The sequence below is a fragment of the Heptranchias perlo genome, chromosome 24 (assembly GCF_035084215.1).
Source record: "Heptranchias perlo isolate sHepPer1 chromosome 24, sHepPer1.hap1, whole genome shotgun sequence".
Taxonomy (NCBI): Eukaryota; Metazoa; Chordata; class Chondrichthyes; order Hexanchiformes; family Hexanchidae; genus Heptranchias; species Heptranchias perlo.
In genome coordinates, this window is record NC_090348.1 from 29,852,323 (window position 1) to 29,866,831 (window position 14,509).

At 43.5% G+C, this 14,509-nt stretch overlaps 1 protein-coding gene across 1 annotated transcript in view; it reads left to right on the forward strand.

Annotated features, from left to right (window-relative positions):
* armc10 (armadillo repeat containing 10) overlaps window positions 1-14,509 on the forward strand; it is a 33,223-nt gene that overhangs the window by 6,179 nt on the left and 12,535 nt on the right. The window contains exons 2-3 of the mRNA XM_068004999.1: window positions 4,264-4,409; window positions 4,936-5,070. Coding sequence (XP_067861100.1) covers window positions 4,264-4,409; window positions 4,936-5,070 — 281 coding nt within the window. The remainder of the gene's footprint in view (window positions 1-4,263; window positions 4,410-4,935; window positions 5,071-14,509) is intronic.

Consider the following 14,509-nt stretch of genomic DNA (forward strand, 5'->3'; position numbering starts at 1 on the left):
GAAGATGTTATCCCCTAATGGCTGTGGAAAGTACACAAGACCATCAAGCAGTTTTATGCTTATGGCTTTAAGTACTTTCCGCAGTCTTTGGGGAAGATACAGTGGATTGAAACAAAGTCATGTGCAATCTTTTCTCTGCTGTGGAATTTGCTCTGCAGTATATGCAGGTGGTTTCTGCAGCACCACCTTTTTGCAGTAATTTTTTGTTATTTTCATTGCATCTAATGAATAGAGCACATATACCACAAAATGTGTAGGCTATACAAACTAAACATTTAACGTAAACTGCAAATTAAAATAAAGTTTGTAAATGTGAAATAGAACATAAGTAAGAACATAAGAAATAGGAGCAGGAGTAGGCCAATCGGCCCCTCGAGCCTGCTCCGCCATTCAATAAGATCATGGCTGATCTGATCCTAACCTCAAATCTAAATTCATGTCCAATTTCCTGCCCGCTCCCCGTAACCCCTAATTCCCTTTACTTCTAGGAAACTGTCTATTTCTGTTTTAAATTTATTTAATGATGTAGCTTCCGCAGCTTCCTGGGGCAGCAAATTCCACAGACCTACTACCCTCTGAGTGAAGAAGTTTCTCCTCATCTCAGTTTTGAAAGAGCAGCCCCTTATTCTAAGATTATGCCCCCTCGTTCTAGTTTCACCCATCCTTGGGAACATCCTTACCGCATCCACCCAATCAAGCCCCTTCACAATCTTATATGTTTCAATAAGATCGCCTCTCATTCTTCTGAACTCCAATGAGTAGAGTCCCAATCTACTCAACCTCTCCTCATATGTCCGCCCCCTCATCCCCGAGATTAACCGAGTGAACCTTCTTTGTACTGCCTCGAGAGCAAGTATGTCTTTTCTTAAGTATGGAGACCAAAACTGTATGTAGTATTCCAGGTGCGGTCTCACCAATACCTTATATAACTGCAGCAATACCTCCCTGTTTTTATATTCTATCCCCCTAGCAATAAAAGCCAACATTCCGTTGGCCTTCTTGATCACCTGCTGCACCTGCATACTAACCTTTTGATTTTCTTGCACTAGGACCCCCAGATCCCTTTGTACTGCAGTACTTCCCAGTTTCTCGCCATTAAGATAATAACTTGCCCTCTGATTTTTCCTGCCAAAGTGCATAACCTCACATTTTCCAATATTGTATTGCATCTGCCAAATCTCCACCCACTCACCCAGCCTGTCTGTATCCCCTTGTAGGTTTTTTATGTCCTCCTCACTCTCTACTTTCCCTCCCATCTTTGTATCATCTGCAAACTTTGATATGTTACACTCGGTCCCCTCCTCCAAATCGTTAATATAGATTGTAAAGAGTTGGGGACCCAGCACCGACCCCTGCGGAACACCACTGGCTACTGGTTGCCAGTCCGAGAATGAACCATTTATCCCAACTCTCTGCTTCCTGTTAGATAACCAATCCTCCACCCATGCCAGAATATTACCCGCAATCCAGTGATTCTTTATCTTGAGCAATAATCTTTTATGTGGCACCTTGTCGAATGCCTTCTGGAAGTCTAAATACACTACGTCCACTGGTTCCCCTTTATCCACCCTGTACGTTATGTCCTCAAAGAACTCAAGCAAATTTGTCAGACATGACTTCCCCTTCGTAAAGCCATGCTGACTTTGTCCTATTAAATTATGTTTATCCAAATGTTCCGCTACTGTTTCCTTAATAATAGACTCCAAAATTTTACCCACCACAGATGTTAGGCTAACTGGTCTATAATTTCCAGCCTTCTGCCTACTACCCTTTTTAAATAAGGGTGTTACATTAGCAGTTTTCCAATCTGCCGGGACCTTTGCCGAGTCCAGAGAATTTTGGAAAATTATTACCAAAGCATCCACAATCCCTACTGCCACTTCCCTCAAGACCCGAATGATGTAGCTTCCACAGCTTCCTGGACCCTAAATAAAAACAAAATGCTGGAAATACAAAAGCAAAATGACATGCCTTGCATGAATTACATTGTTTTAATGCCCAGGGGACAGATATTGGCATATTTTAGCAGTGAAAAAGCATCCTGGAAGTTGTAATTCAATCCAATATATATTGAGGAGAAAATTATACTGTTCTTGAACATCTGTTTGATTAATGTGGAAACTGAAACTAAATTTAGACATTGAGCACAAGTCTGCTTTTGCTTGGTAGTTCTAATTCTGAATGAATGTGTAGTGCAGTGGAATGCTTATGCCATTTCTCATCTCCTGTCATGCTCAGCTAACTCTTTGCTGGGATGGAGTGGCTGGTGTCACTTTGTGAAATGACCTTGCCATACATTGCTGTTATGGGGACCAAAAATAGCTTCATTTTTCTGGGGGGAGTGGATATGATTTTTTAATTCGGACAGACATGGAGGGAGGGAGGAAAAGAAGAGAAAATCAACAGTCCTTCGCACCATTTAATGATGGCCCGGAATTTGCTGTAAGGGTGATATAATGGCGAACCGCACCCCCCCCAATTTTCCAGTAGTGAATTTACGCCAAAATTTGCGGGAGAACTAATTAGAATATGCCGCAGCAAGCTAGCGGCAAATCAGAAGCAGCGCAATCAATGGCCAATATATTGATCCCACCACAAACAGTACAATTTATCTTTCAACTCAACATCAATGCTACAAAAATGTTTTTTCCAAAACATGATACAAAATGAGACTAAAGTACATAAAGTAAGGCAATTTGTTTATTAAGCTGGTTTTAAAATGCGCTAACATATTCTGCAGCTAGAGTAGAGCTAAGATCGAGGGGTTGGTGGTCTATGATTTTAGATGGAAGCTATCACTTGGTTTGTGATTCCCTGGGCTGTCAAATGCTGCTGAACACATCCAGCTTTTACAACAGTAAAGGAATTAAGGGAAGATTGAGTTGTCTTCTATACGACTGTTTGCTATATATTCTTTGTTAGATGGAAAGCTATTTACCGCTGATTGAAAATATCATAAAGACGAGTAATTACTGCTAATTTCATTCCAGCCTCATATCTTCAGCTATAGTAATCAGAAATATACTGCTTAAATTTAGTTGTGGATCACATTTTAAAGAGATAAATAATTCAATTTTGTTGTTAAGGTATTTTGTATCTATTCATTTAGATAATACATTTATTTGTGTGTTGCTTTCTTGAAATTGGAGACACACCACCAAGATGAAAATTATTTATCGGATTTTTTAAAACTATAATGAAAACAGTGATTTGTGCAGACTTTTAATTGCAGATATCTCTATCTGCGCTTTGGGTCGTATAACAAATGACTATTGTCTCTTTAAGGGCAGGATTTTAAGTGGCTACTGGTATTAAAGTGACTGTGATCAGGGTATTTCTTGGATTCGTGGAGTCAGGAGACACGAATATATCTCTCAAAGGATCAGGCTACTTCCCAAGTCACTAGCTTTGTATTAAGAGAAAGACCTGATTGCTTAGATTATTTTCCAATAACGTTCATTGCATGTTAATTTGGGTCAATAGGCAAGAGTTCGTGTGTGGCTTGCTGAGCGCCACAAGAACTTCCAAAGCCTGGGAAATAAAACAACCTGCTTTCTCAAATACAAGTCCATAAATCGCACCACTGCCAGGACTCCAGCAACATTATTTTTCTGTTTAAGTGGCAGCGGCATGAAGAATGGCTTAAATGCAGCAAATTCATTATCGGCATTGATTTTAATGGGAGCAGAGCAATGATAATTGCCTCCTAGCTGCTTTCGGCAAGGGGCAACGGAAGTGCAAAAGTCCCAGGAAATTATGGCATGGCATAAGTAATAGCACAAGTCACTCTCGCCATAATTTCCTGAAACTTCTGTGCTAGAACACCATTACTATAGCGCAAGTTTTCATCAAATTCTGGGCCAATATTACTCACATGCTGGCCTTTCAAAATAAAAGTTGCGAAATGGCTGAGCTGAGTCTTTGATGAATGACCTATCGTCTTCTGTTTTGTTCCATCCCAGGTGTGTAAATCAGCTTGGAGTTTATCAGCTAATCGCAGTAGAGTACACAGAGAGGTAACCCTAGAGTCATTAGGTCAATTCTTTCCTAAAATGGCTATTACCATTGTATTTGTCTTTAGCCTTCGGTTTAGGTTGCTTTTTTGACCCTCATCAGCTTTTGACAGAAGCCTTTGTGTTTATTTTACATTCTTATCCAAGAATTGAGAATAACTCTACCCAGCAATAAAAGACAAGAAGGGACTGAATGGAGCCATTTTTTGTTTTAAAAGCATTAATGTGTTGTTTCCTCCTCTCCTCCCAGGGGGTGTGCTTGCAAAACATCCTGATGGCCTGGAACAGCAACATCTACAAGTGGTTCTAGGCCTACTTCAGGGGACCTCAGATGCTTCCACTCGAGAACTTGCACTGGTGACTGTAGGTAACAGTGCTGCATTCACTATTAATCAGGTAAACCCAATTGCATTTGCCATCCATTTAAAAAAAGAATGAAACAGATTTTAAGGATCAGTTCTGATATAGCGCCGTTCCTTCATCGTCGCTGGGTCAAAATCCTGGAACTCCCTTCCTAACAGCGCTGTGGGAGAACCTTCACCACACGGACTGCGGCGGTTCAAGAAGGCGGCTCACCACCACCTTCTCAAGGGCAATTAGGGATGGGTAATAAATGCTGGCCTTGTCAGTGACGCTCACATCCCATGAACGAATAAAAAGGAGAAAAGTCTAGAACAAAGTTGTTCTAATCCTATACTTGTACTTAGTGTGTATATATATTCTTGGAATACCAGACTTTGAAGAAATTTTCCATCTGCTAAAACAAAATTCACAATATTTTTCTGAGCTGATGTGAATTTCAAATGATATTACATCGTTTACTTCTTTAATATTACATTAAAACACAAAGGCTACATTGATTTTCCTAAAAATATATTGTAAGTAAGGATTCTTAAATTGACTGCTCCCTTCATATTTTCAGGATCTTATTCGCAATTTAGGTGGTCTCAATGTCATTGCAAATTGCTTGCTTGATGAAGTCATGTCAATCAAAGTTAAGGCAATGAATGCCCTGAATAATCTCTCCATGAATGTTGCTAACCAAGAAAAGCTGAAGGTAATGATATTTACTGTGTTTCAGTTAGAAAAATCTACTCTTGCAATGTGGTAGCTCAATAGTATTACTGCTTCCTCACTTTTTGTATCTCACTGGATTGAATAGAAGAACTTGTATTTATGTAGTGCTTTTCACCCACTCATGATGTCCCAAAACACTTTACAACCAATGGATTACTTTTAAAGTGCAGTCATTTTATTATGTAGGCAAATGTGGCAGCCCCATTTGCATACAAGTCCCCATTAGCAGCAAATGAATGAGTCATCACATAATCTGTTTTTGATGATGTTGGTTGGGGGAGAAATGTTGGCCAGGACACTGGAAGAAGTCACTGCTCTTCTTCAAATGGTGGATCTTTTACGTCCATTGGAGCAGACAGATGGGGCCTTGGTTTAACATGACATCTGAAAGCTAGCACTCTAACAATGCAGCACTTCCTAGTACTGCACTAAAGTGTCAGCCTAGATTATGTGATCAAGTCATAGTGGGGTTTGAACCCATAACATCGTGACTTAGGCAAGAGTATTAACAATGGAATCAAGCTGACACTAACTCCAAAATATTTAGAAACTGGACAATGTATAGGTATTCAATGGGGGTTATATTGGATAATCCCCGAAACTGGATGTGGGTGTCGCAATACGCGATTATCCTGGAACTCCCTTCCTAACAGCACTGTAGGAGAACCTTCACCACACATACTGCAGCGGTTCAAGAAGGCGGCTCACCACCACCTTCTCATGGGCAACCAGGGATGGGCAATAAATGCTGGCCTTGCCAGTGATGCCCACATCCCATGAACGAATAAAAAAAAAACTGTTGTGTTATGTTAAAACATTGAATAAAGGTTGCGCACTACTAAATCCCACATCCTCCAATCTGCACACCAGACCTCACCAATCTGCCGCATCATAACGTTTGTGCTGCCTGGTGATTTACCTGATAGTTGCGAGCAGCCAGGCCTAGCTGCGCTGTTGAGTGGCTGCTCACCAGCAGGGGGCCCAGATAGCACGAGTGGCTAACACCACTTAAAGGCAGCCTGCACCTCTTATTTGCAAAATATAAGATACAGTTACGCACGGAGTCCGAACAGAGATCAGACATCGCATACGTAAAACACAGATGCAGGTCCCGTCCCTATATTTACACACTCACCAAGGAGCCCTAGTAAAATTGAAGTCAATGGGAATCGGGGAAAACTCTCCAGTGGCTGGAGTCATACCTAGCACAAAGGAAGATGGCAGTGGTTGTTAGAGGACAATCATCTCAGCCCCAGGACATTGCTGCATGAGTTCCTCAGGGCAGTGTCCTAGGCCCAACCATCTTCAGCTGCTTCATCAATGACCTTCCCTCCATCATAAGGTCAGAAATGGTGCTGTTCACTGATGATTACACAGTGTTCGGTTCCATTCGCAAACCCTCAGTTAATGAAGCAGTCCATGCCTGTATGCAGCAAGACCTGGACAACATCCAGTCTTGGGCTGATAAGTGGCAAGTAACATTCGCGCCAGACAAGTGCCAGGCAATGACCATCTCCAACAAGAGAGAGTCTAACCACCTCCCCTTTACGTTCAACGGCATTACCATCGCCGAATCCCCCACCATCAACATCCTGGGGGTCACCATTGACCAGAAACTTAACTGGACCAGCTAAATAAATACTGTGGCTACAAGAGCAGACCAGAGGCTGGGTATTCTGCGGCGAGAGACTCACCTCCTGACTCCCCAAAGCCTTTCCACCATCTACAATGCACAAGTCAGGAGTGTGATGGAATACTCTCCACTTGCCTGGATGAGTGCAGCTCCAACAATACTCGAAGCTCGACACCATCCAGGACAAAGCAGCCCGCTTGATTGGCACCCCATCCACCACCCTAAACATTCACTCCCTTCACCACCGGTGCATAGTGGCTGCAGTGTGTACCATCTACAGGATGCACTGCAGCAACTTGCCAAGGCTTCTTCGACAGCACCTCCCAAACCGGCGACCTCTACCACCTAGAAGGACAAGGGCAGCAGGCACATGGGAACAACACCACTTGCATGTTCCCCTCCAAGTCACACACCATCCCGATTTGGAAATATATCGCCGTTCCTTCATCATCGCTGGGTCAAAATCCTGGAACTCCCTTCCTAACAGCACTGTAGGAGAACCTTCACCACACATACTGCAGCGGTTCAAGAAGGCGGCTCACCACCACCTTCTCATGGGCAACCAGGGATGGGCAATAAATGCTGGCCTTGCCAGTGATGCCCACATCCCATGAACGAATAAAAAAAAACTGTTGCGTTATGTTAAAACATTGAATAAAGGTTGCGCACTACTAAATCCCACATCCTCCAATCTGCACACCAGACCTCACCAATCTGCCCATCTGAGTTTGTACTGGGCCTGGGAGAGAGCCTGCACCAAGGTTCTCTGCTGTTGCACTAGAGACCTTGCTGTAAGAGGTGGATAGAAGGAGGGGCATCATATATCCGCAGCAGGGGGCAAGAGGCCCTCTAGACATATGCTCGAGGTAGTAGGGGACAAAGTCAATGCCAGGCGCACAGCATCAAGAACATGGATGAAGTGCAGGAAGAAAGAGAGAGCTGTTCCATCAGGACGGGCTTCACCTGAACCATGCTGGGACCAGTGTTCTGGTGAATCAAATAACTAGGGCTGTAGATAGGGCTTTAAACTAAATGGGTGGGGTGGGGGGGGGGGCAGAATTTAGAATGTTGAAGAGAAAGGACAAAGAAGTAGTACAGGGAAGAGATAGAGGTAATGGTAACCAGGGTGTGACAGGAAGGGACAGAGCGAACAAACATAAGAGTGCACCAGCAAATGGGGTCAGAGTAGGAAAAAATGGTAAAAAGACAAAATTAGAGGTTCTTTATCTGAATGCGGGCAGCATTCGTAATAAGATAGATGAATTGACAGCACAAATAGAAACAAATGTGTATGATCTCGTTGCCATTGCAGAGACCTGGTTGCAAAGTGACCAAGGTGGAAACTGAATATTCAGGGGTATAGGAAGAAAGGAAAAGGTAGTGGGGTAGTTCTGTTAATAAAGGATGAAATTGGTACAAAAGTGAGAAATGATCTTGGCTCAGAAGATCAAGATGTAGAATCAATTTGGGTGGAGGTAAGAAATAGCAAGGGTAAGAAATCATTGGTGGGAGTAGTCTATAGGCCCCCTAACAGTAGCTACACTGTAGGGCAAAATATAAATCAAGAAATAATGGGGACTTGTAAAAAAGTTAATGCAATAATCGTGGATGATTTTAACTTTCATATAGATTGGACAAATCAAATTGGCAAAAGTAGCCCTGAGGATGAGTTCATAGATTGTATTCGGGACTGTTTCTTAGAACAATACGTTGTGGAACCAACCAGGGAACACGCCATTTTAGATCTAGTAATGGGTAATGAGACAGGATTAATTAATGACCTCAAAGTAAAGGGTCCCTTAGGAAACAGTGATCATAATATGATAGAATTTCACATCCAGTTTGAGAGTGAGGATCTTGGATCTGAAACCTAAATAAGGGCAATTACAATGGCATGAGGACAGAGTTGGCTAAAGTGGACTGGGAAAACAAATTGGAATATATGACTGTGGATAAACAGTGGCAGACATTTAAAAAGATATTTTATGACCATCAACAAAAATATATCCTAGGAAGGAGGAAATACTTCACAAGAAGGGTGTACCAACCATTGCTAACTAAGGAAGTTAAGGATGGTATGAAGTTAAAAGAAAAGGCATACAACATGGCAAAGATTAGTAGTAAGCCCGAAGATTGGGAAAACTTTAGAAACCAGCAAAGGAGGACTAAAAAATAAAGAGGGAGAAAATAGATTGAGAGTAAACTAGCAAGAAATATAAAAACTGACAGTAAGAGCTTTTACAAGTATATAAAAACGAAGAGAGTAGCTAAAGTAAGTATAGGTCCCTTGGAGGATGAGACTGGGTAAATAATAATGAAAAACAAGGAAATGGCAGAGGCATTGAACAGATATTTTGTATCTGTCTTCACAGTAGAAGACACTAAAAGCATACGAATAATAGTAGATAATCAAGGGGCAAAGGGGAGGGGGGATCTAAAAACAATCACTATCATTAGAGAAAAAGTACTAGGCAAACTAATGGGTCTGCAGGCTGACAAGTCCCCTGGACCCAATGGCTTGCATCCGAGGATCTTAAAAGAAGTGGCTACAGAGATAGTGGATGCATTGGTTTTAATCTTCCAAAATTCACTAGATTCTGGAAAGGTCCCAGCAGATTGGAAAAGCGCAAATGTAACGCCCCTATTCAAGAAAGGAGGGAGATAGAAAGCAGAAATAGGCCAATTAGCCTAACATCTGTCATTGGGAAAATGCTAGAATCGATTATTAAGGAAGTAGTAGCAGGATATTTGGAGATTCAAAATAAAATCAAAGAGTGTCAATATGGTTTTATGAAAGGGAAATAGTGTTTGACAAATTTATTAGACATCTTTGAGGAAGTAACGAGCAGGGTGGATAAAGGGGAACCAGTAGATGTAGTGTATTTGGATATCCAAGAGGCATCAAGGTGCCACATAAAAGGTTACTGCACAAGGTAAGAGCTCATGGTGTTGGGGGTAATATATTAGCATGTATAGAGGATTGGCTAACTAACAGAAAACAGAATCGGGATAAAGGGGTCATTTTCAGGATGGCAACCTGTAACTATTTACTATCTATATCAGTGACTTGGATGAAGGAAGCAAGTATACTGTGGCCAAATTTGCTGATGATACAAAAATAGGTGGAAAAGTAAGTTGTGAGGAGGACACAAAGCGGTTGATTTTAGGATGGCAGAGCTGGTGCGTTGGGGGTGGGGGGGCTCGTAAAATCGGGGAATCCCGGAGTGGGTCCGGAGCCCGGCTTCAACCCGCTCACTTCCGGGTTCCCCAGTGACGCGTTCAGGTGCTTGCACAGCTCCCACATGCGGAACTCCCACCGGCAATTAAAGCCGGCGGGATGACAATTTAAATACTTACTTACCTAGTTGAGGTACTTGACAGACATCATTGACCGGAGATTTTGGCAGGGGTGCAATTTTCCTGGATCCTCAACGTGTTTCCCGTGCTGTGGGAAACACTCCCTGTTGAAGCAGACGTGTTTCAGCCAGCAGCCAGCAAAGGATTTTTTGACTGTTGGGGGGAATACCTCATTTATTGCAGCAGGGCTCTCTGTCACTTCAGACAAAGTTTTAGCTGCAACACCTTTGTCTTTCCACTCAAAATTATTAATTTATACCCTAAATTCTGCTGTGCAAACACATATACCTACTTTGCGGACCCCCTCAAACTCACACCGTCAGGATGGGGGGGGCGCCATGGCTGCATTCATCACTTCATCCGAGGACGAGCAACATCACCAGCCTCGCCGTCCACCTCCGCCACGTGGAGCTCCACAACACAGTGCTGCGCCACAGGCACCTGCACAAAATAGTCGTGCAACTACACATACAGCCACTGCAGGGTGACCCAATGGGTGGCATCAAGTTTGGGTGTTCATGGAGAACCTCATGAAAGGGACTTATTGCACAAGCCAGTCAAGAATGGCCAAGACGTGGCAGTAGTGGTGACAATATAATATTTAATGTGAGTTGAACCAAAATCAAATATAAATAAAAAACATGACAAACCGTCAAACACCCTTGTGCATCCCCTTTGTGCTCACGCAACCTTTGCCTTATGCTTCCTACTACTCATACGTGATGCATCCCCTGTGGCTGCAGCAGAGGTAGTGGCAGGTTGGGTGAGGGTGACCGTGAAAGAGATGCATCAGAGGGTGAGTATGAGACAGAGCCATGAGATTGTATGAGGATTGGGTTGAGTGGTAGTGGTGGGATGAGTACTGGGGAGGTGAGTAAGTGCAGGTAAATTGAGGATGAGGTTTGACTGGGTGTGAGGAATGATGTGATGGAGTAGTGTTGGCAGTGCAGAAGGAGTTGTGGGGTGGGGGCGGTGATGTGGAAGACGGAGTGTAGGAGAATGAGTAAGTGTGCTCACTTTGGCTGACCTAGTTAGGTCATTGAAGCGTTTCCAGCACTGTATCCAGATGCGTGATATGTTGCTGGTTGTGGTGACCTCCTCTGTCATTTTGAGCCAGGCCTTCTTGGTGGCAGAGGCAGGCCACTTCCTCCCGTCCGCCCGGTAGAAGATCTCCCTCCTCCTCACCCCATCCAGTAAGACCTGGAGTGAGGCATCATTAAACCTGGGAGCAGCCTTTCCCCTGGGCTGCTCCATGCTGTAATTTTGGCTGTTTGCTGCAGGAGCAGCATTGGAGGACTGCCCCTTTAAATAGGGCTCCTCTAGCTGTCAGCCTGTGATGCGGGTGCGCAGTCCGCCCACTGTGAAGGGAAACCCGGAAGCCAAGGTAAGTGACTTTAATTTACTCGCGATCGCGTGGGGAACCCACCGATTTTGCTGGGCGGGTTACCCATACGCCCAGTCAACCCCCCGTTGCCAACCCGCCTCCCTGGTAATATTGGGACCAAAGTGTCTGTAAAGGGATATAGAAAGGTTAAGCGAGTGGGCAAAAATTTGGCAGATGGAGTATGATGTGGGAAAATGTGAAGTTATCCACTTTGGTAGGAAGAATAAAAAAGCAAAATATTATATAAATGGAGAAAGACTACAGAATGCTGCGGTTCAGAGGGATTTGGGTGTCCTCGTATATGAAACACAAAAAGTTAGCATACAGGTGCAGCAGATAATTGGGAAGGCAAATGGAATATTAGCCTTTATTTCAAGGGGGATGGAGTATAAAAGCAGGGAAGTCTTGCTACAACTGTACAGGGTGCTGGTGAGACCACACCTAGAGTAATGTGTACAGGTTTGGTCCCCTTATTTAAGGAAGGATATACTTGCATTGGAGGCGGTTCAGAGAAGGTTCACTCGGTTGATTCCGGGTATGGAAGGGTTTTCTTATGAGGAAAGATTGAGCAGTCTGGGCCTATACTCACTGGAGTTTAGAAGAATGAGAGGAGGTCTTATTGAAACATAGGATTCTGAAGGGGCTTGACAGGGTAAATGCTGAGAGGATGTTTCCCCTCATAGGGGAATCTAGAACTAGGGGGCATAGTCTCAGAATAAGGGGTCGCCCATTTTAGATGGAGATGAGGAGAAATTTCTTCTCTGAGGGTTGTGAACCTTTGGAATTTTTTGCCCCAAAGTGCGGTGGAGGCTGAGTCATTGAATATATTCAAGGCTGAGTTAGACAAATTTTTGGGAGGCAAGGGAGTCAAAGGATATGGGGAACAGGCGGGAAAGTGGAGTTGAGGCCAGAATCAGATCAGCCATGATCTCAGTGAATGGCAGAGCAGGCTTGAAGGGCCAAATGGTCTACTCCTGCCCCTATCTCTTATGTTCTTATGCGTTCAGTGTTTTGACACGAGTGGTCAAGGTGAGGGAGGTCGACTGTCAAGTGGCATCTCTTACCAACTGCTCCATGCACTACACCCCCATTGACCACCTACCAACAAACTCTTTCAATCAGTACTCAACTCTTCCAATCACTTGCTTCCTCTCATCCTCACACATTACCACTGTTGCGAGCCACACACCCACACCTCATAGATCATAGACACTGGCAGCTATTCAACCATGAGAGGCACATCACCCAAACATTTTGCAGGACACTCACCGACACACGTCCCACTTTTTTTGCAGGAGAAGGTGGCATGTAACAGGAGGCAGCAAGTGGCAGTGGCTCCATGTAACATGAACCTGCTGTCCTCTCTCAGGATGACAGCATTCCTGTCCCACCCCTGCCACTCTGCCAGTGCCCTTGCTGTTGTCTGTTAGCTAGCCAGCCCACTCCCTGTAGAGAATTGAAACTTTACTATAGGAACATAGGAAGATAGGAATAGGAGTAGGCCATTTAGCCCCTCGAGCCTGTTCCGCCATTCAGTGAGATCATGGTTGATCTGTGACCTAACTCCATAGACCTGCCTTAGCCTCATGTCCCTTAATACCTTTGGTTAACAAAAATCTATCAATCTCAGATTTAAAATTAACAATTGAGCTAGCATCACCTGCCATTTGCAGACGAGCGTTCCAAACTTCTACCACCCTTTGCATGTAGAAACGTTTCCTAACTTCATTCCTGCAAGTCCTGGCTCTAAGTTTTAGGCTATGTCACCTAGCCCTAGTATTCAAGTATAGGAGACCTCCAAAAACAGGTACAAATGCATCAGCAGCCAGAAGCAATAATCCAGCAACTAACCTGTAACTCCTGCATGATCCCTTTAAATAGCGCTAATGGGGAGTCCTCCATGCTGTTTATGACCAGTTCAGCTGTGCGAGGTTAAGACAGTATGTTGGCTGGAGCGTTGAGTTCCAAAATCGCATTTGTCCCTATAAAACAGCATTGCACACTGATCTACCACACATTCTCCCTACTTTACATGCTGCCGGCGTTTGTTATCTGCGCTTGCGCAAATGCATTTACCATTTACATTGGCTACGCGACCCAATTTATAGCCCATTGTGTTTTAAATCTGTGTTACTTGTTTTGGGAGCCTCTAGAATTAATTCCACTGTGTATAGACACTCAATGTATTTAATATCTGTGCTGTTTGGTTTGGGAGCCTCCAGAATGAATCCCATTCGTAAATGAACTTGGTACCACAAGTGGCCAGATTAAGTGGCTGAATCATATTCAAAGGAAGAGTCTACATATAAATTCAGATTACCAGTGTTCCTTTAAAATATTCATGGTGAACAGTCTGTTGTTAGATTAAATAGAAAAGTTACATAATTAAGTACCTACCTGTACATACCTTTCCTAAAGGACACCAAGGGCTGGACACTTGCTCCCACATCTCTCAATTCTGCTGTATAGCCAACTGCCAGGAAGTGCACATGAGCAGCTGTGGGCGAGTTATCCTCCAAGTTTCTCTTTATCCTGTGGAAAGTGCCTGGCCTTTGCTCTATAGCTCACAACTACAGGGGATAGATTGATTGGTCACTGTGTGATCATAGAAGTTTACAACATGGAAACAGGCCCTTCGGCCCAACATGTCCATGTCGCCCAGTTTATACCACTAAGCTAGTCCCAATTGCCTGCACTTGGCCCATATCCCTCTATACCCATCTTACCCATGTTCACTTGCAAACATGAAATGTCCTACCACTATGTAGTGTACTGGAGCTCTCCAGTGCACTGCCCACCATAAAGCCCCTCATGTCTTATTGGTGATGTGCTAAACCATCGTCTGTAGTTGTGCTATTCCATCCCTGTTCTGTAGTCTGCTTTCATTCTGGCATTTCCAATCTTGCACATACTTTTTGTATTTTGGATTATGGTTGAATTCTAATTTCTGTCTCTGCTCAGAGTCTTAGACTGTGATACATTTTAAACATTTGCACCTATTTGACTAAACTGAAACTTTCACTCTTATCACCTTCTCAGCCTAGC